Source organism: Diadema antillarum, unplaced genomic scaffold, assembly GCF_040938485.1.
Source record: "Diadema antillarum isolate AM-2024a unplaced genomic scaffold, OU_Dant_1.0 seq00000251_RagTag, whole genome shotgun sequence".
Classification (NCBI taxonomy): domain Eukaryota; kingdom Metazoa; phylum Echinodermata; class Echinoidea; order Diadematoida; family Diadematidae; genus Diadema; species Diadema antillarum.
The window spans coordinates 152,795-174,876 of record NW_027271295.1 but is presented as its reverse complement, the minus strand read 5'-3'; the positions used below and the strand labels follow the sequence as shown (position 1 = coordinate 174,876).

The following is a 22,082-nucleotide window of genomic DNA, read 5'->3' as shown; positions in this document are numbered from 1 at the left end:
AATGTAATCACACATTGTCCACATGTACTATACACCTATTAGGAGAATCATGCATTATGGCGGAGGCATACCAGTCGCCATAGCGACATTTCTAGTTTTGTTGTGTGTTGGACGTGAATCAACTTAACCCTAACCAGGCCGGGCTTTTTTTGGGTGTTTTGTGGCCGGGGAGGGGTTGATTCAACCCCCCCCCCCCCCCCCCCGAAATCTCGGCCGTCGATCGCGCAATCGCCATGAAATTTGGCATGCGCATTACCTGTGGCGTAATCTACCAAGCTATACAAAAGAAAATGGAAATTTTTGTTTAAATGATTAATTATGCTAATATATGCATAAAATCATACATTTTGCTCTAAATCAGAAATTAAAGCTCTTAGAATCCTAATTTTTGGTGAAAACATTCTTTGTAGCATTCCTAACAATGTACTTGAAAAAAAAATTGGTATCAAAATCAATTTCTTATGTATTTTATTGTTTTATGAATTTCTTATGTATTTCTTTGTTTTTCGACCTTTTGTTTTATCATTTTTTTCCGCAAAATTTATGACAGAACCTATATCAAGCATAATTATGCTAGAATTAATTAGTTTCAGCCTATAAAAGTGAAAATAATCAGATCTTTATGGATATGAAGAGAAAACTCCATTTGCATAGACTTTAGGCCAAGTAAAAAAAGAAACCAGTTTCTCGTCCTCGCGCGCATCGATTTTGGCCGCCGCATCGATTTTTTTACTATTTACTATTTTCAAAATGGCGCTGAAAATATGTATTGTACCAAGAAATTCATAATTCTCGTCCCAGCCCGTTCCCCGCCCGCATCGAATTTCAGTTGCCGCCTCGACTTTTTTTATATTTACTATTTTTTCGGCCGCCGAAAAAAAGAAAAGAAAAAAAGATATCGACAATTCACCTACCAATCGTGATTTCTCATTGCTAAATACTCCTTGCATCCTCTACTTAGTACAGCTGTAGCTTCTGTAGTGGGTATGTAAAATAACGCATGCATTTCACACTGCGAGCTCGGCAAGAAGGAATGACCCACAAAGCAGTCGAACTGTAGTTGGATGGGCGCGCGGCGGGCGGGCCTGGGCTGTATGTACAGCGCACTCGGTACGTTGTGGACGCGATAGCGGCAACATTTTTTTCGAACAATCGCTGATATTCCAAGCATATTTCGCGCATTGTTCGTATTTTCCCCCGTTTCTCATATTTTAAGCGGATGAATTGTGCTGTGCAAATGCTTGTGAGGATTGTACCGAGTTTGTATGTATACATTTTCGTGTCATTGTGACTATGTGCATGTGTGTGCAGTGTCGGAAGGTACGGTGCCAGTGCAGTGGCCGTGCCGGCCGCGTATGCGTGTCTGTAGCTGTCAGGGTTCCCATCCCCCTGGTCTGTCAGCTGTCTGCACGCACGCATGAACACATTCGAATGTGTAGAGGCCCAAACACTCTGCTCTGTAACGTTGCATCTGACGGCGATATACTAGTATTCTATTTTGAAGAGAATGAATGCGCTTTTCCACAGATTCTGGTTTGTCTCGTATTTCTGCGGGATACTTTTCTTTACAATGTAAATTAATGGACACGGCCGTGAGTCATATCTCACCTGTAGTGTGATTGAATCATTCATCATCCAAATGATGAGTGATTATCAAATGTCTTTTTAGAACATGAAGAAACATTTTTAAATGTTTAATGCTATAATGTCATATCAGTATCATTTTGACATCCATGTACCAGCCAGTTTCCAGTTGAATGTGCTACAATTGTACTGTGAAGAGATGCAGATAGGCCTACAGCGCAGCTGTGTGGACACAAAAAGTCATAAACACCAATGATAAATAAAACAGGTTTTGAATATCATAGAATTTATTTCAGTCGTACATTTTATTTTGTTGATAGTGTTTTATACCTGTTTCAATTAATACCACAATACATCAGAATTGCAAGTACACTGGTATCAGAAATACCATTACAACACTAAATACCAGTATTAAGATGGTCATTTTCCCTTGACATCTGTAGTGGAAAGGAAAAGCAAATGTATTTCTGCATGCATGAAGTTTCATTTCAAGTATGGTACATATTTATATCTATTTGTTTGAAAATGCACAGAGTGCTGGCAAGACATACACTTGGGACCTGGTCTCTCATAACACAGCTACCGCATACCAGAGTGATATTTCATTTCATAAATTGGATGTAGAAAATAGTAAAGCCCTCTCTCGTTACCTTTCTCAGAATTACCGGACGAGAAACACATGTTACTTTCATTTTGACAATCCTCGAAAAAATAGTAAGATATTAAATAGTAAGGACCTCCCTCATTGCCTTGCTCAAAAAACCCGGATGAGAAACTACTTTCTTTTTTTACTTGGCCTTGTACACAAAATCACGTTTTTGAGCCATTTTCGATCTGACAGGCATGTATAAAACGTTATGCAGCGTCGTAACGGTATGCACGATTTTCGCGAAAATGGTGTCAAAAGATGCGCGAGACTTGAAAGTAGAAAGTCAGCGAACGACACGGTCAAAAAATTTCACGCGGCGGAGAAGTTGCGAAAAATGTCGAGGGGGGGTTGATTCAACCCCCCCGGCCTTTTTAGGGTTAAAGCACATATTTGTACTGTATGCAAAAAAAAAAAAGAAAAGAAAAAAAAAAAGAGCAGAGGGGCCTTAACAGAGAATGACATCTGACAGCGCAACTTGACATTTGCTCAGTCTACCGTAGGTACCTTTGATTGCAGTGCCATGCTTCAAACTAGTTTGCACTTTGTACTTCTGTGCAGTAACAGCTGTAATGCCCCAATGCACAACTGTACATACTTGTACTTGTATGTAGTTACTGTTACGAAATAGAGGGATCTGTTCTTGACCTTTATGTCCCGTGGGTTGTGTGAATTCACGGACAAAAAACAAAACAAAACACAAGAAAATAAGGGGAAAGAGAGCAAAAGTTTTAAAGATATTTTAAGCAAAACTTACATGTATCATGATGCACATTGTCTCTGTACTGCCTCTCCCTTTAAACCCAGTGTACATTATGTATCAAAAAGGTTTTAATGTGGAATTGCCAGTGTTTCTGGGTTGCTTGTATTTAAAGGGGAATGCAATCCTGTCTATTATGTTGCATTCGGAAAAAAAAAAAATAAGAAAAGTACATGTAGATTGGTGAAAATTTGGGGAAAATATCGGAGGCACAAAAAAGTTATGAACAGTTCTGATAAGATTAAGAGAGTATTAGAGACAAATTTGCAACTGTGTGTGACATGTATGTAGATGTTGAACAGCTCTCCATTTCATTTGTACTTCAACACAAAGTCACAAATGTTCATTTTTATCACAAGAAATGTTTTTTTTGTAGATCTGTTCTTGGTAAAAATTAATTGTAATAAAGCGCTTTTTACACTTGCACATTTTTGCTTAGTTCCGTACCAACGTTGGGGCTAAGGGGGGGGGGGGGGGTGGCTTTTTTTCACTGATCATCTTCTTTGATTTTTCTCCTTTCAAACAAAGCAATATACATGTATATGATATCAGGATGGAATTCCCCTTTAAAACTACGTAACCAAGGCCAGCAAAACGTACTTGTAGCACTTTAATAACAGACAGTGTTGTGAGTTAGTAGAGTTGCCTGCTGTCCAAGATTGCATTTAATACATGTACATACTGTACCTGCATTTATGCGTGCACTAGGTACTTTACATTTTCCTGGTATTTGTCTTTGAATGACCTGAGAAAAGCAGGATCATGTTCTACATTACACCACCGATGGGCATGCATTTACCTTGAGGCATGTCTGGAGTTTGCCGATTGAAACATGTGAAGGTATTCTCTTTTCAATGCCTAATAAAGTTGGTGCTGTTTGCTTGCGGTTTGAGCATCATATTCCAAGTGTGGACAGGGAACCAACTGTTGTATTAATTGATAGATCTGACAACAAAACATTCATTTCAATTTGTTGAGATTGGGTGATTCCCAGCTCCTACAAGTATGTTTGAAAAGAATTTTTCTGCCATCTTTTGAGCGTTTTGTCCTAAGGTGACCAAAAAAACAAACAAACAAAATACAAACAAAAAAATCTTGTAGTCTTCTTATTCAGCAATGATTGTACCATGTATTTGTCATCATCTTTAAAATGTGGTAACATTTGAACGGGTTAGCCAATTTTCCTTAAACGTGATTTGAGTGTACTGGTGATTTTTCGGTCTTCATTATCTGAATCCACAATCAGACATATTTGCGGTGAATTTCCTGCTCAAAGCAGTCCTGTCTGCCCATTGTGGCATCATGATCAAATGCAGCATATGAGGTTTGTTTGCCCTATATTGAAGGGGATATGTTTGCATTGTGAAGTGTGGTGAATCAAAGTTCTACACTCGCGTGTAAATGCAAATATCAGTATACAATGGACTTTACATCAGAACATCCCTTGGAAATCTGTACTTTGTCTCAGAAAGTATGTCAGTGGGGATAACACACAAATTAGATGACATAAAGTATTGTACGGTACATTGTATGTGCTCTCTTATCATATTCAAGTCAGATAAGTTGAAAAAGAATTGAATTCCAAAGTTTAACCCCTCACTTGCCACGTATTAATGAGCAAGTACATGGATACAACAATACCTGGTATACAATGTATTAATGCACATCTATGGTACATGTACAATTGCAGGGCAGATTGTCATATTCCATATTTATCCACACACTGCGGCATGCAGTGTTCGCGTTTCCTGGTACAAGTACAATGTAGTTGACATGCATTGTCTATGCCCTTTGACCTTCATAGATTGCATTGTACAGAAAGGTACACACTGTGTATACATGCATGGTTGAATGCATCGTTTGTATAGCCCCCCACCAAAGTATTCACTTGCCATTGAATTTTATTTCCTTTTTTGTGTGTGTGATAACCCCCTTTGCATGAATGCATCAACCACAGGTTTTGAGTCTCATAGAGTCAATCTGACACTGGTTACATTGTGCCACTGGTTGAGTATTCAAGTGAGCACACGTAGCATTGGGTCACATTGACATACATATTTTCCATAGGGTGATGTGATCACCTATTATATGTCTGTCGACCTGCGCACAAATCTTAACCATATGTCATCATTTGAAGTCTTCATATTACACGTCATCAATTTAAAAGAATAGATTGTGTCCGTTTTTTTACACCATGTAGTGTTTTGATAGCAAACCTAGTAATGGTGACTTTTGGGGGGAGAGGGGCTTGAAAGTTATTGCACACTACACAACTTTGCCGCGATTGAACAGTCGTACATGTACATGCTGTACACTATACGACCTGTTAAAGGACAAGTTCACTTTCATAGACATGTGGGTTGAGTGAATGCAGCAATATTAGTAGAACACATCAGTGAGAGTTTGAGCAAAATCGGTCTATCCGTTCAAAAGTTATGAATTTTTTAAGTATCTGCTCAGTCACGGCTGGATGAAAAGACTAAAGCTTGTGATGTCACATGAGTACAACGACATAAAGAAAGAATAAAGAAAAAATTCAACATATATTTGCATTTTTCTCACATAACAAAAGAACACTCGACTTCTCTCTTTCAGAAGGCAGGGGGAATAATATTACCCTTAACATAAGTCAGTAGCAAGTCGAAGAAATGTGCACTTTATTTAAAAAGTAAAGTTTTGTGAAATTCTCCTTTTATTTTCCTTATGTAGTTGTACGCATGTGACATCATACACTGTAGTAGTCTTCTCTTCCAGCAGTAACTGCACAGATACTTAAAATATTCGTAACTTTTGAACGGATTGTCCAATTTTCCTCAAACTTTCACTGATGTGTTCTACTAATATTGCTGCATTCTCTCAATCCTTATGTACAGTGTATATGAAGGTGGACTTGTCCTTTAAGAGTGGAAGTGTGATGTCACCAGCCTTGCTAGTTGCCAGTTGTAGAGATTTGACATACTATGTCGAATTTTTGTGGGCTTTCTGCCCATCGCGCTGCATTATATGTACTGAAGCCAGAACGGTTGAAAGCCTAGCTGTGTAGTCGTATAGTGTGTGGTGTAGAGTTGTGCGACTGGTCATACAGTGTACATCTATGACCTGGCCTGCCTCCCTAGTTGTGTGATCAGTCTGATCGAATAGATTGCGGTGGGCTTTAGTAGCTGAATTAAACTTGTATTGACCCAATCTAGTGATTTCTTATTAAATCTACATGTATGTACCAATAGGAAGTTTGTGAGGTGATTTACATGACAACCTTTGGTTTGCATACGGTATGTGGTTGCGACTACCATAGGTCCTTCCTGACTATATGTGATGCTCTGGAATTCAATGTCTACATTATTGTAGGTCTGATGTTGATGAAAATATCTCTGCTCTATTCATCTGATTTCTATTCTTTTTTTTTTTTAATGTAGGCCAACTTGAAAATGGTACTTTATTATACAAATGATGCACAGCACAGAGTTTATCTATGAGAATTGAATGGGCGAGTTTAACTTTGGAACCATTAAATCCCACGAGTGCAGCAAGTGGGTTTTAGACAGAATATCAAAGTTAAACGAGAGCATCCAAATCTCATTGATCCACGAAACAGGCTTGTACATCATTTGTGTTTTAAAATGGGCCCATAAATTCATGAAATTCACCTTTTTTTTCCCCCCATCTTGCGTTTGGTAAACCTACAACACTGTTCAAGGCTTGAGCCATGCGTTTGGATTTTAACCGGACCCGTGGCTCGGTGTGGAACAGTAAAAAATTCAATGCAAGATGATTGACCAATCAGATTGCAGAGATTCTAAAGCCCATTTTATAATGCACCTTGAAAAAGTTTTGTCCTTCTCTACCTATGCATATGTAGGTGTGAATGTACAACATGTACCTTTCCCTTTTGACTATAATAAAAGAGACAAAAAGTTTGTGCCCTTTTCCAGGGATCACAAAATACTCTTTCACTGCTTTAAATGAGGCCATGTTGAGCTCGGTGAATATATTCTTGTCTTTTCAATTGCCAAGTTGTTTTCATAATGTAAACTCTTCACTTCTTATCCGCAGATTGGAAAGGAAGCCCAGGGTGCCAGGCCCAGAGAGAGGGAGGAGAGGGACAGGAGCCAGGAGGATTCAGAGACCTACCAGCACACAGCCCAATTCCATTCTCTCCATTCCGTCTCGGGCGTCTTTCAAAACGGTGGTAACCAGGCGTCCGCGAACCCCGGCCCCATCCCAATGAGTGAGTAGCGGCACATGGGAGCCATAGCCCAGGGCCCCGTTGCCAGAAACTTTGCGTTTAAACGCAACTTACAACTGATCGTCACTGGCCAATCAAAATCATTGTTGCATGCATGTCTTCTTAATAGGGCAGACCCTGAGCCAATCAGAATGGTTGTTTCAAAATTAGCAATTATTTGCAATTGATTGCAACTTTCTTGCAACGGGGCCCAGATAGCGTAGAACAACCTTGCCTCCATTGTATTTTTAAAGCTCTGTCATGTTGGATGGTCCTCTGCCGAACGACCTAGCTTTCACACAGCTACTAAGATTGCTTTCTTTGAAACATGATTGTAGGGAAGGAACACTGGAATTGTGTTTGAAATCATTAAGCATTCTTGCCCTGTGAATGCAAACTGAAATCATGGAGGGTGATTTGAAACTTAATTCCAGTCGTGTTTCAAATGACTGTCCGAGGTGTTTTTCGATCACGTTTTGCCTGATTTAAGCAACGAAATGACTGTGTGAAGGAAACGAAACTCCAATCATGTTTTGGGAGGTGGATATTATGGTGACCTTCCAGTCACTCCCGCAGAAAGACGGTTTAAGAGTGATTGATGGGACCTTGGAAGTAAAACCGAACCTCTCCTCCTCACTCTGAAATTGAAAACTGCAGAATCTGTGAAGCCTTCCCCGGTCATATGAACGAACAATGATTTGACTCGTAATTGCAGTGGTGTTTGTAAGGCAGCATTAAGATTAAGCAGACTCAGTACCTGTGAAAGCAGCCTTTAGTTTTTACAGATCTACAATGTAGCTTGATTTACATGCATACACTGCCTAGTAAATTGTGCTTAATTACCTTTCAGAACAGAAACAAGAGGGCACTCAGTGTTTGTCATATACTGTACGAGCTGAAATTTTCGCGTTGGTTTTATATTTGCAAATTTTGCGGTGGTTTTATTTTTGCGAATTTCGCGAATTGCCTTTGACCCGCGAAAATAACAACGCGCAAATAACTTAGTTCAGTTAGACCCTCGCAACTGCGAAATTAACAACTCGCGAAAATGTCCTCCAAATAGCAATTCGCGAAAATATCTGTCCGTGAAAATTTCAGCTCGTACAGTAGTCTCTGTGCACATGCTATCTATTTTATTCTGCTTCAGTGGGAATATTGGGGGGGGGGGAGGACAAAATGACTAAAATGATCACAATGCTCCTTAGCGTAGTGTTCACATTTGCTCTTGTTATGCCAAAAACTGTAGAAGTCTCGTACTCAGTGTGGCTGCACTGAAATTTTAAAGATTCATAATGTGTCAATGGACTGGTTGTTTTTTGTTTTGAAAACTCTTTGATTGTGTGTTTCTGCTGCTGTGTTTGCTCAGTCCAAATTTCATTCTCCTGTAATTGTGATATTAGCCTTCTTCAATATTGTCCTTTGTTTGTTCCACCTACCCTCTTCCCACCCCCTTCGTGTTTGAGTGAAAACGCAGCAAATTGACACTTTCAGCCCCCTCATGTTTTCAATGTGTTCTGCGCTTTTTGTTCGCCCTATTCTTTTTTCGGTTTGTTGCTGACGGCATTCTGTGCTACCAGGGAGAGAGTACCTGGTCGTGTCATCCACCAGTGCAGAGGACAAGGACTTGAGCTTCAAACTGGTTAGGATCCTCACCAGGGCTGGTCTCCAGACTCACTCCCTTCACTGTCTTGTCAACTGGGTCCCTGTGTTTGACAAGGTGCTGTATCGATCAATCGGCGCTCAGAATTGATAATTTTTTTTGTTTTTTTTTTAGTTACTGCTTCATATCTTTTGTGCTCTGTTTAAGAAAGGATTTCTGAGTTTATTCAGTTTTTATTTCGTGATGCACTCATATCATTTAAAGTTACAGGTATGATGACATTTTGTAATATGAATTCATTAGATTTTATATTTAAAACAGTATTTGAAAAGTATAATCCATGTTTTATATGTTGTGTTTTAATTGATGAAATTATGTTATTCTTATGTCATTTTACTATGTATACACAATTATCGCGATTCAGCTACTCAGCTGCGAAGATGGTTGAATAGACCATGAATTGAATTGAATTGAATTGAATTGAATTGAATTGATGATAACAAAGTCAATATCTGTACAAATCGTCGGGTGCCCGTGCATTGGCCGTTAATGCAATACAATTTGTATTGCGTTAACGGCCAATGCACAGGCACCCGACGAAATGTACTGTATTGATCGATGGGTTCAGAATTGATGATTTTTGTTTTTGTTTTGTTTTATTTCTTGTGCGCTGCAGGAAAAACAGATTGACAGTAACAGAGTCAATATCTTTACAGATATACAGTTTTTAACAACTACAATTGGATATGTTGGAGGGAAATGCAGGAATGAGTTACCAGCTATTATCAAAGAATGCCCAACATTTTCATCTTTTAACATTGATATAAAATTGATAAAAATCAATTGTCAAACTTTGAGTTGAATCGCCAATAGCGTGAAACCCTTGCCAGGCCACTTCTTTACATATGTGACCCTGCACCTCAAAACAAACAAAAAGTCGCCAGACATGAATTTTTAGTTAAGACCATATTCTGAAAGAGCAGACTTTAAGCTTTAAAATGATGTATTTAACTCAAATCAAATGGACTCTCCTAGCCTATCTAAATATTGGAAAGAAAGCACAAACTCAGGAAAAGTGTGAACTGAGAAAAGAGGCTCTGAAGTACAGTGTCTATTCAAGCGCTTAATCTTTACCAAACCGTGTTGGCTGTGCGATGAATGGGACAAAAAACAGGAAGTAAACCACCGGAGTAAAAACAATGAAGGGATTATCAAATTAAAGTGAAATTAAGCATGCCTCATTAACACATTCTGTCTATAATTAATGCCAACTTTCAAAGCAGTAGCACTATTCTTTCAAAAGTTATTGGAGTTGAAAGTGAAGAGTGTGGACAAGGTTTTTCAGAAATGAAAAAGGGATTCTAATGACACACCTAATCACACTATTCTACCAAAAATGTTCGAGATATACTGCTACTAAAAAAAACACACTTTCCTGCCCGTTTTATGATACCAAATTTTAGCATAATGTAAAAGAAGACCCGCTCTTTCCGAAAATATGAAAAAGTCAAGTTCGGCTAGGTTGACCCATTTCACTTATTTTCAGTCCTCACGCAAAATCAGTGTGTGCGACTTTATGTTCGTTTTGAGGTGCACGGTCACATATTGTATGAGCATACATGCCCACTGACAGCCATACCCACAATTGTTCTCCTTCAGACTCCAGTGCATTTTCCTGATGTTGCTCTTATTTTTATAGGAGTCATGATCACTGATTATAGTGATACTGTTCTAAATTGCTTTGCGGAAGTAATTACTGCAAGTCGTAGACTTTAAATTGGTTTGGGTGCTTGCGTGTTTGGATCCCCAGGTTACATCGGTGATTGTGATCTACACACCGGAGTATGAGAGGGAAATCAGGAACCCACAGTCCAAAAATGGGTAAGTCTTCTTTTTAACGTGTCAACTCCTCTTAGCCATTTTGTTGGGAAGGGAGAGGTGAGGGGCATAGGACTCCACCTTGTTATTATACCCCTGCGTACACGAAGTGTATAACTACACGGGGGAATGGGAGTCAGCGTGTGGTCGGTTGGGCGGTCTGTTGCAAATCTTTCGTCGTGAACTCCGACAGTTTTGAAGCAATTTAGATGAAACTTAGGGCACATGATAACATTGAGGTGTAGATATGTGTGCAAAACATGCTTTTTGTGTTTGTCGGAGAAAGCGTTGCTATGTGAACCACAATTTTCCCAAAACCTTGTGGAGCGAGCTACTTCCACAGTATTTGAGCAATTTAATTCAAATTTAGTATGTATCTATGATCTACAAGGGCATTATGGCCTCAAACACTATTGTTTAGTGGCAACTTAACGCCCTTATCATTCTCACGCAACGATACATGGATTGACATTAGCGATGGATTGATGACCCGGGCCCACTACATATATGTTGGTGTTGGGTCACCAAATTTCAAGAAATGTTATCTTTTGTTGGCCTGATCTGGCCACTAAGATTCATAAATGATTACATTGTATTACCATTGCATTTATTTCAGGCCACTACGTATCGTGGGTTGTGTAAGATAAGGGCATTAAAGTTCCCATTACCTATGGTCTTACTAGTGAGTGCTATCTCAACGCCCTTATCTTTCTCAGCAGATGATATCTTTTTCAGGACACCAAAAGTTCAGATTCAAAGATTTTTCTGGCCTGAGTGGGCCACTAGAGAAAAATGTTAGTGTTGAGCCCTTGCATATGTTATACTCAGCAGTGTTACGCTCTAATGTCACCGTTGATTACATACTGTAAAACATGATATATTCGCGGCACGAAATTTTCGCGAATTGCCTCTTGTGTTCAATGCATATAATGTAGATAAGAAATTTCACGAATCTTGGCGCTCGCGAAATTCGCGAAATTAAAATGCACGCGAACATTTCTCGTTTTACAGTATGTTGTCATTTGCATAATTTTTGTCCCATTTTCTCTCATAATCATTGATTGGTGTCGTTCTTTCTGTTTGCCTTCTCAAGGGCTTTGTTTGTAGAGATGAGGAAAGAGTACAGGGCAAACCGTGAAGTGAACTTGAGGTTCATATCAGTCTATGATGTGGCCATCATTAAAAAGCTCCCAGCGCTGCTGCACTGTAGGGAGAACCAATCGGAGCGCGAATACATCCTCGGCATCCTGTCAAGCACCAGCGTGGCCGCAACGCCGCCGCCGCAGCGGAGCCCGGCCAGACCGCCCCACCAGCAGAACGTCCTCTCCTCGCACGGTCGGCGGTCACAGACGTCGGCGTCACCGCGGCAACCCGTCATCCTCCGGGAGCGTCATGCATAAATTGTGAGCACCACTAGAGGGAGCCCTTTTTTTGTCACAATGATGGAGGCCTCCTTCAGAGCTTCCGCTGGATAACTGGTATTACACATTGTGGGGACTTTGGACCAATGTGGTTGGAGGAGAAGTAACACATGTTTGAAGAGTGTATTAACGGAAAAACTCTGCCTTAGTTTCCTGGTGTAAAGACAGTCTACATACTCCTTTGGAAGGAAACTTGTAAAATACAATGATATATTGAGTTTGCATCCCGTTACTCTATGAATACATCATGCAGTGGAGGATGCAAAGAAAAAGCGTGCGAGAGAGAAAAGAGAGACTGTCTGTGTGTGTTTGCACACACCGTTCTTTGAGGGACTTTGTGTTTGTGCAAGATGATTACAGCATTTCTTTAAAGAGTCGTATTCCATTGTTGTCCAGAAGTTTAGGGTGAGGGAGGGAAGAGGGATAGATAGAGAATGAGAGAGAGAGAGAGAGAGAGAGAAGAATGAATGCAGTTGTTTCCATTAGTATATAAGAGAGAATGAAAGGTAAGTTTGTGAGTGACATTGTTAACTTATGATAGCATTATCGTTGTTGTTGTTGTTGTTAATCATGGCTCTGCAGCATTTGACTCTGTTACCCCGCCTAGAGTACCTAATACCCCAAGAACCCCAGAGAACCTTCGCAAGAACATGCCAGACGTATAGGAAAGGTAGAACTGAGACACCCTTCTAAAGCTCATGTTTGTCTGCCGTGAGGTTGGCATGGTACGTTTCTATGGAAACGAGTGGCCGCATGTGACTCCTTGAGAGAGGGGCCACAGTTAAAAGTGCGCCCTTGTGCGGATATCAGCGAGGACGGGGCAGGTCACTGGATGTGTGTGCTTTGTCTACCCCACAACCGTTCAGAGTAGAGTTCCCTTCTCGTGGGTAAACACGGCACAACCTCAGGAGCATCTCACAGGACATTTACGTTAAGCTCACACCGGACTCGCTCCAGACTCGTGCTTGTGCCGCGTCCGTTTAGCATCCCAGGCATCTGACGTTAGCACAGTAGTGGAAAAGCAGTACTTGTATTATATCCTCAAGCAGATCTTTTGAGCGATGGGGCGATTTTTGGCGGGTATTATTGATACCTGTCACGTGTGGTTTCCCAATATTTCTGTTCAATTTTGAGATGCTCTTGCCCTTGTTCACTTGATTGCTTGAAGCATGTAGCCATGAACATCATAGTACAAGATTCTCTTTTCCTCCTCTATGTGTGGTGATCTGCATGCAGAGCATCTCGCTCTTTGTTTTATCTCTGCTCTGAGGTTGTTCATCGAACTGCTGTTAATGCGTGAGTGATCGTAAAGTATTCAAACAACGTTTTTGTGGTTATAAGACCTATGTGGGGATCTACCCAGAAAAGGTCTCTCTACAGCAATGCATGTAGATGCCCTGACCTCTATACTGAATGGTTTCTTTCTGGTATGTAGGCGACTCTTTTGTTATATTGTCCATTATGCAACCAGTGAGTCTTTGTAAATATTCTCGGCCAGACTGTTTATTTGTTTTTACAGTGGAAACAAATACCTGATGTAACAAACAAATTTCTCTAGTCCCAATGAATATATTTCCTTTATTGTTTATTGATTACGGTTATAACAATATCTTATATGAAGAACAAATTGTCTTGGTTACAAGGATATCATTATACCGAGTTTCCACTGTAATGTTACTGTTACTGTCCTGAAAAATGAAGAATGTGAGGGGTAAATGTATGAATGTATGTCAGTTTGTGTGTGTGCGTGTGTGTGTGTGGTGTGTGACAGTTTTATATTTAGCCTCTATTATCTCTTATATCATAATTGACACTTCCACAAGTGAGTATGAGCTTGAAATAAACTGCCAAATCACTGAAATCATGCTTATTCGGAAAAAATATGACACCCCCAGCAAAATATCACGAGATGGACTCTAGATTGTACAAGGATTATGCGGACAGTAGTCAAATACAGTAATAGTTTTATACATAGCTATGGCATCCCATAGTAAAGGCAATCAGTGCCAGCTGCTATTGCACCTTTGTTATATGGAGAGTGATCAGAGCACCGTGATCACCCGTTTGATTATCCACTAAGTTGTTATTTTTACTAGTCGTGCCCAGTTTGTCTATGCAGATTAATGAACCTTGTTACTTCTTTATAAAAAGATGTGTGTTTCATAATTACTGTAAAACAAGGAATGTTAGCATGTATTTTGATTTCACGAATTTTGCAAGAGCCAAGATTTGCGAAATTAAAATGCAAGTGAAAGTTCTTGTCTACACTATACGCATTGAATGTTAGAGGCAACTCGTGAACATTTCGTGCCGTGAAAAAGGCCGTCGGCTGCAATTCGCGAAAAAATTTCATGCCACGAAAAAATTATGCTGTACAGTATCCCTTTTCATGTCAAGCACATCATGTTTGTGTACAGGTGGATACGCTTTCATGCCTCTGCGATAAAGGAGTGACTTATTTTGAGACATACGTGTACAATGGGTTACAGCTCGTTATTCCGAAGGTTCCGAAGGCTCTTTATTCCTAAGATTCGTTATTTCGAAGGTTCATTGTTCCGAATTTCATTTAAGGATTAACCAATCTTCGGAATAACGAACCTTCGGAATAATGCCACAAATTTTCGGATTAACGAACCCGTATTCATTTTCGGATTAACGAACCTGTAGGTATAGGGAATTTGCGTGTTTCGGATTAACGACCCTTCGGAATAACGAACCTTTGGAATAGCGAACCTTCGGAATAGCGAACCTTCGGAATAACAAACAGCACCCGTACAGTGTACATACATACTGCAGAAGCAGCACAGAATTCTTGCTGTGATATGTTATGGGCATAACGGGTCGAGCTAGTCCGCATTACATTCAAGTCTGTTGGAAGCCTCTGGCATTTAGCCAATAATAGCTGCGTCCACAAATCAATTGTAACATTTTCATGGCATTTACATGCTGTCCATATCAGTGGGTTTGTGGCATTGTTTACGATTCTATAATGAGCAAACCAGAGCGGCGTGAAGTAAATATATACAATGTATATACGTATATCTCTCTCTATGTGAACTCTTGTGTTTGTAAATATATCAAGTGCGTAGGCAAAGGTATTTCCCTTGTCTCGTGAGCATATTTGTAGAGTAGTATACTGTATACGCTGTTATTTTCGCGAATGAGAGGATCACAGACATTTTCGAGAGATGCTGTTTTCGCGAACTGATGCAGAGATCTTCAGATGTGAACTACTGTAAACGTGGAAATTTTCGCGGTACATTAATTTTCACGGATTTCGCGCTACGTTCGGCTAGCGCGAATTCAAAAACGCGCGAATATATCTTCGCAATTTTCTATGCACATTTTGAACGGCCTGGTGCGCTTCATCGATGAAACTGCTACGTAGTACAGACATGTTTACGCATATAGCAGTATCATCGCACGCACCGCACGCACCGAGCCCACGGCCGATTGGTGTGCTACATCCCCGCGACTACAGGTACTAGTCCTACAGAACATGTATCGAGTAGAATACATGTACTACGTAGTTGAGCGCTTGTACTCGCACTCGCGCCGCTCGCTACGTCGCTTATCGTACGCTGGCATCGCTGGATGAAAACAGCTGTACAGCGACTGTGTATTAACCCGCTGCCGAGCGCGAATTTAAGAACCCGCGAATATGTTTTCGAGCCGCTCAGCGCGAAAAATTAATCGCGCGAAAATATTGACGTTTACAGTATTACCTTTATAGCGCACAGTGACATTTTCGCGTGTTGTTAAATTTGCGGCCCATATGTGATTCGCGAAAATTAAAACCACGCAAAAAATAACAGCTTATACAGTAATTTGTGCGCTCTAGATACTTCTGTTGTATAAGTACCTCATATCATGTCCATTTATGTATTCATAGCGCTAGGACTACAATTTGCTAACTCCAGAGACCTTTGTTCTATAAGTACCTCACAAACACCATAAATCATGTACAGTGGTCATTCTGGAAGCTGTCTGACCTCAACCATGTTGTTTTCTTCCTCCGATGTGTTATTCTTGACTTTGCAGAGAGATTTGCATGTTTGTACATGCACCTTCTGTACTTGTATCAACATTATACCCAACATGCGCTTGTCCAGTTATAGAACACGAAATGATCTTTTCATATTCATGATGTTCACCTTGTATCATATTAATGTATTAAAGCAAAAGACTTTGGTTAGGGGTGGAGCAGAATCAAAACAACAGTCTATATGTATATAGAAATGTATTATATACATACACATGCATATATACATAATTTTTGTCCTATTCCCTTTCTTTCTTTTTGTTACACATTTTTCTACTAATATGCCCATCTTTTCTGCTTCTGCTTCTTTCCTTAATTTTTCCTTTTTCTCTTTCTCTCTTTTACCTCCTGTTCTCACATTTCCCTTTCTTTTCTCTGTCTTGGATTTTTAAAAATACAAAACGTCACACTGTAGAACTTGCTTGGTGATATCTATCTATCAGTGTTATTATTAGCAATTGCCTCAAGTGTGTAATGTACATCACATCTCTGATATCATCCCAGAATTACATTTAAAAAGACACCACTGTTTTGTGATGTTTTCGGCTTACAATTACCGACTTGCATAGTCGAACATACCATGCATATTGTGTCTCTGAGTAGTGTGAATGTAATTAGAGGGCAATGAACACCAAAATCTTTACATTGATTGAGTGAATGTAGCAATATTGGGTAGTAGAACACATCGGCAAAGTTCGAGGAAAATCTGATAAACCTTTGAAACGTTATGAATTCTTAAAGTTTCAGTGCAGCCGTTGTTCGATGAGAAGGCTATTACAATTTGTTACGCCACGTAATATGATATCAAGATAAAACCAAAGGAAATTTTGCAAAATTTCTATGAAAAGCAATCATTGATCTAGAATAGTCAGAATATGTTGAATTTTCTTTATATTTTCTTGATGTTGTTTTCCAAACATGACACCATATAAAGTATTGCAGTCTTCTCAACCAGCAATGACTGCACCAAACTTCCAAAAATTCATAACTTTTGAATCGGTTGTCGGATTATCTTCAAGCTGATGTGTTCGAATACCGGTAATACATGTATTGCTGTATTCACTCAATCCATTTGTATTATACACTTGGGTTTCATTCCCATCCAAGCCTGGAAAGAAGAGTAATTATCACAGTTTAATTGGGTGTGGCTCTATGTTACCAGGCAACGTGATGATACAGAGGAGGTCCATAGGGAGCAACATGATCTTACCAAGGAGGTTCGAGAAATGGAGTCACAACAGTCTTATTCGCTTTGATCCCATGCTCGAAGCCGCCACTCAAAAATATTTGAAGTATGTGTCAAACTGGATCTGCCACTCAGGTGCGAAGACAATTGACTCGTGTCTCATTGCATAATCACCAGCCACTTTCCAAGGAAGATGGTAATTACTTTTCGCTATCCCTACTTACAAACGATGGGCGGTAGACAATGGTAAAGGCACGGGGGTGCGTGAATGAAATTGCTCAAATATTGCTGAAATAGATATCAAAATTACTCGACTGTATGTGTCTGTATGCTAATCTGACATATCAATTTATAAAGAACTATACTTGAAGATGATACCATATTAGTTTCATTTCACGGAAATACGAAAAGTGATAAAACCGGCTTTACATGAGGGTAAAATTTCAAACACTTTCACAAAATACAGCTCAGATTTACACTTTTGCACATATTTTCGAACGGAATTGACTTTTGTTTTATATGCTTTATCATTAGGTGAAATTTCATTGTATTTGATATATAAACGAGCAGCACATACCCGATATTATGTTAGCGTTAAAAATGAATCTTCAGATTGCTCAGAAAGATGGCGGCTTCAAGCATCGAACATCAAAGGCACAAATGCACCTGTGGAATTCTTTTGTCCATCCATAGAAAACGGACAGCTGATTGAATAATTATAGTCAGTTGTAACTCCATCTCTCGAACCTCCTTGATCTTACTGTAAGCCAAACAGTTTTCATTACATATAGCCATATTTTGCCTCATAAAACCATACATTCAAGTGTAGCATTACCAGTTGCGTCAGTTTGTATTTTGTAATCTATGGTTGTGATTATTTTTTTAATAGTTTTTATATTCTGTACATATGAAAAAAGGTTGAGTTGATTTCATAACCATCTTGTACAATTACAGTACTAATTTACTGGGGGTGAAATGCCTTTAATACCCAATATACCGTTTACAAATATCAGATGTGTCTCATTCGTAATGCATATGAATGTATAGTATACATTTTGTATCTCGTGTATTATTCAATGAAATGTACATAAATGTACTGTTTCAGTGGTTTCATCAATGCATTGACCATCTGTGAATATATACTCTACCCAATAAAATTGTGGTGATGGTGTACCTATCAAGTGTGTGTCATGATTTGTGTTCTTGAAATTATCTCTCTTTAAAATGTCTGATTATAATTTATGGTTATGTAACCTTTTTTCAACCACAATATCCAACTTTTGATACACTGAAGAGGTGCTTGAATACAATGAAAAAATTGTACAAAATGGGTTCAGCAATGTAGCCAAACAGAAGAGCTAAAATGAGTCATACTCAAAGTGTACTCTTTCTTTTGATTTCCACATGCACAAGTGTTCCCAAAATGTGCAATGAAAGAGCTTAACAGCACGGTGTATTATTGTATGGCACAGCACTTGAAAGCATAACTGCACGCTCACTGACGTCACAATGCGAACTTTAGCACGCTCTCAATCACTCATTTCTGTAAACAACTTAAAGTTTGTGTTGGAGTGTTGGAATGGACATCTTGTTTACATGTAGCTAACGGTATTCACCCATAAAGGTACATAAAAATGTTGTTCTTTATAGACCCATTTTATATAACAAATGCACAGGTTTAAATTTTTGCTGTTAGTAGAGATGCAGCTCTCACTCTCTGGAATTCACAATGCTATGCAACATGCACTCGGCAGCACCTTGTGCATGTTTCACCATTGTAAATACCCTTGAGTGCGTTGCATTTCAAATAATGCACTCTCAACTGTGGATTATTAGTATAATATCAATGATATGGCAGATGGATAAAGCAGATCATGAATGCTATAAAAACATGGCCATTGTCAAGGCTGAATGCACTTTATTGCACTGTGAGACTTGGGTATGTACACTATATTGGACAAAATTTAATTGACTGAAAAAAGCAACATAAAACTTCAACCAAAATGGTATGAAAAGTTTACACTTTCAAAAAACGTACAATACATGGACAAATGCTCTAAAATAACATATACACATAAATATGGTATGATGCTATGTCGGCAAAAATGCAACACATAATGATAGATAGTGTTGGTACATTGTATATTGTGCGTGCTGCTGTTTAATCAGCACAACGTTTATCGCTACTAATCTTGGAAGGCAGGGACCTGGGGCCCCGTTTCATAAAACTTGTCTTCAGTGACAAGTTGTCATAGATGTGACAAGCTACTGAAATCCTTGCATCTGATTGGCTGAGAGCAAATTTGTCACAGAAATGTGACAGTTTCACTGATGACAAGTTTTATGAAACAGGGACCTGGTGTGCTGGTACAGTATACAGGCAACTCCAGTTGTAAGGAAGTCCTTGGGACCAGCATTTTCTTCAATTGTTGTATCAACATTTCATTATAGCCAAACAGTAAATTATATAAAGAGATACAGATGAAAATTTCAGGACCTGAATTTTTACTTTATTGCAAGGAGTATTCTGTTATAAACGTGTTCGATAAAATGACAGTGCACTAAAAGCAGACTAACATTTGCAGGGGGCTTCAAACAACAGGCACTGCCCAATGCAGTAGAACGTCAATGGAAAGGATGTTTGTAAGACATACATAAACAGCACCACCTACTTTTCCTCTCAAATCAAAAGGCACTGCTCAACCCTCAATGTACACAAAGGCCCGAATTCACGAAGGTGGTACAAATGACACCATGGTTTAAACCATGGACAAAAACCATGGAGCGCCAAGTGTCGCATGGAATATTCCGTTACGAAATCAGTCATTTTGTTGATGAAATGATTATTTTGTAACGAAATGACATTTTGTAGCTAAATAAACATTTCGTCCACGAAATGATGATTTTGTTAACGACACGGTCATTTTGTTGACGAAATGACCAATTTCTTGACGAAATATTCTGTGCGACATTTGGCGCTCCATGGTTTTTGTCCATGGTTTTTGTCCATGGTTTAAACCATGGTTTCATTTGTACCACCTTCGTGAATTCGGGCCAAATGGTCATCTATGGATGTGCAGCTGAAATATAAAGATATTTTACTTTCGGTACATACAAGTGTATAGACTTGACCAGAACAAGGGTGTGTGTGTGTGTGTGTGTGTGTGTGAGGTGGCTGCCCTAATGCCTTCTTTGTGTTTGATTTTGATGGTACAATAACAATGTGATCCGGAAGTCGTTGCATAAGGAGGACAATCGTCAGAATTGGATTGTACATTTCACACGTTGAGATGTGGATATCAACCATTTTGAAACATTATTCCTGGATTCATCAAATGATGCCTGTTTTTTTCTGGTTGTAAATGCAAATCTATGCCTTGAATCATATAACAAGCCAAATTTACACTGTTAGATGACTGAGAACAACTGTTGGTCGAAGTTTGGATTTTACACACAATAACGCCATCAAACTGGATCATTTAACCCTATTCTAACTGGGGGGGGGGGGTCAATTTGACCCCCCCTCGACATTTCGCACCGTGATTCCGCAACGCGCAAAGATTTTGCCGCGTCGTTTCATAACTTTTTTCTTTTAAGTCTTCCGCATATTTTGAGACCAAATTTGCGATGTCCAGGTACACCGTTCTGAAGTTACGTAATGTTTTGCGTATGCATGTCAACCCGAAAACAGCTCAAAGTCATGATATCGTGTGCAAATCCAATGCAAATTGTGTTTTTTGTTAAAATTAATATAAATTAGTTTAATTCAACTTTTAACCATTGAAATTAATCAATTTTAATGTAGATAAGCTTGAAAAAGTGCCTGCAACAAATTTTGGCCAAAAAACAATAGAAAACAAAAGGTCAAAAAACAGTGAAACACATAAGAAATTAACAAAACAATAAAAAACAAAAGAAACTGATTTTGATTGTGCTATTTTTTTACAAGAAAATTGTTCAATGTGTCTTGAGGAACTCTTACACAAAAATTTAGCAATCATTCAGTCATTTTAATGGAGTCATAGGTGAAAATATGATTTCATGCGTAAATTTGCTTAATTAATTTACTAAAAATAGAAAATAAAAATGTTCATTTAGTATGACCATGTAATCTTGTATTTGACATCCGGCTCTATGTTCAGGCAAAATTTTGCCGCAATCACGCGATCAGCGGCCGAGATCTGAAGGGGGGGGGGGTCAAATTGACCCCCCCCCCCCCGTAAAAACTTAGTCTCAAATAGCCCAGTTGAAATAGGGTTAAAAGCAAATATATATTAGTACACCTGTACGACTAGTATTTGAAAAGTCCATCACAATCTGTTCAAAAGTTTTTGAGTAATATTGCTAATGGCAAACAAACAAGCAAATGTCAGCAACAAAACATCCTCAGTGGATATCAAAATAGATGACATCATATTCTGTAGTTGATGTAAGTCACTGGAAGCCTTGTCCCCATTCTACTATCCAGTGGTCCGATCCAAGTACATCTGTTTTGCAGACAGGAGCAACTATAAAGAGATCTCCATCAACAGGCACAGTCACACTGGCAAAAACCTTCTTGAAGTTTAACTTTCAGAACTCTTTTCAAAGTTTGCTCATCTATTTGTATCAAAGTTCAGTTTTCAAAAGTTATGCTGTGTTTACACCACGTTCCTGGCGGCCACGGCAGTCACGTTTCGGGCCACCGCGGACGAAACGGGATGGACGGGAGACAACGTGGGGGGACAGGATGGGCAAACG

At 39.2% G+C, this 22,082-nt stretch overlaps 1 protein-coding gene across 1 annotated transcript in view; it reads left to right on the top strand.

The window, feature by feature from the left end:
• LOC139729714 (uncharacterized) overlaps positions 1-13,535 on the top strand; it is a 28,827-nt gene extending 15,292 nt beyond the window's left edge. The window contains exons 5-8 of the mRNA XM_071640643.1: positions 7,044-7,218; positions 8,793-8,932; positions 10,626-10,696; positions 11,787-13,535. Of these exons, the coding sequence (XP_071496744.1) occupies positions 7,044-7,218; positions 8,793-8,932; positions 10,626-10,696; positions 11,787-12,093 (693 nt within the window). The 3' untranslated portion in view covers positions 12,094-13,535. The remainder of the gene's footprint in view (positions 1-7,043; positions 7,219-8,792; positions 8,933-10,625; positions 10,697-11,786) is intronic.
• The last annotated feature ends 8,547 nt before the right edge of the window (positions 13,536-22,082 follow it).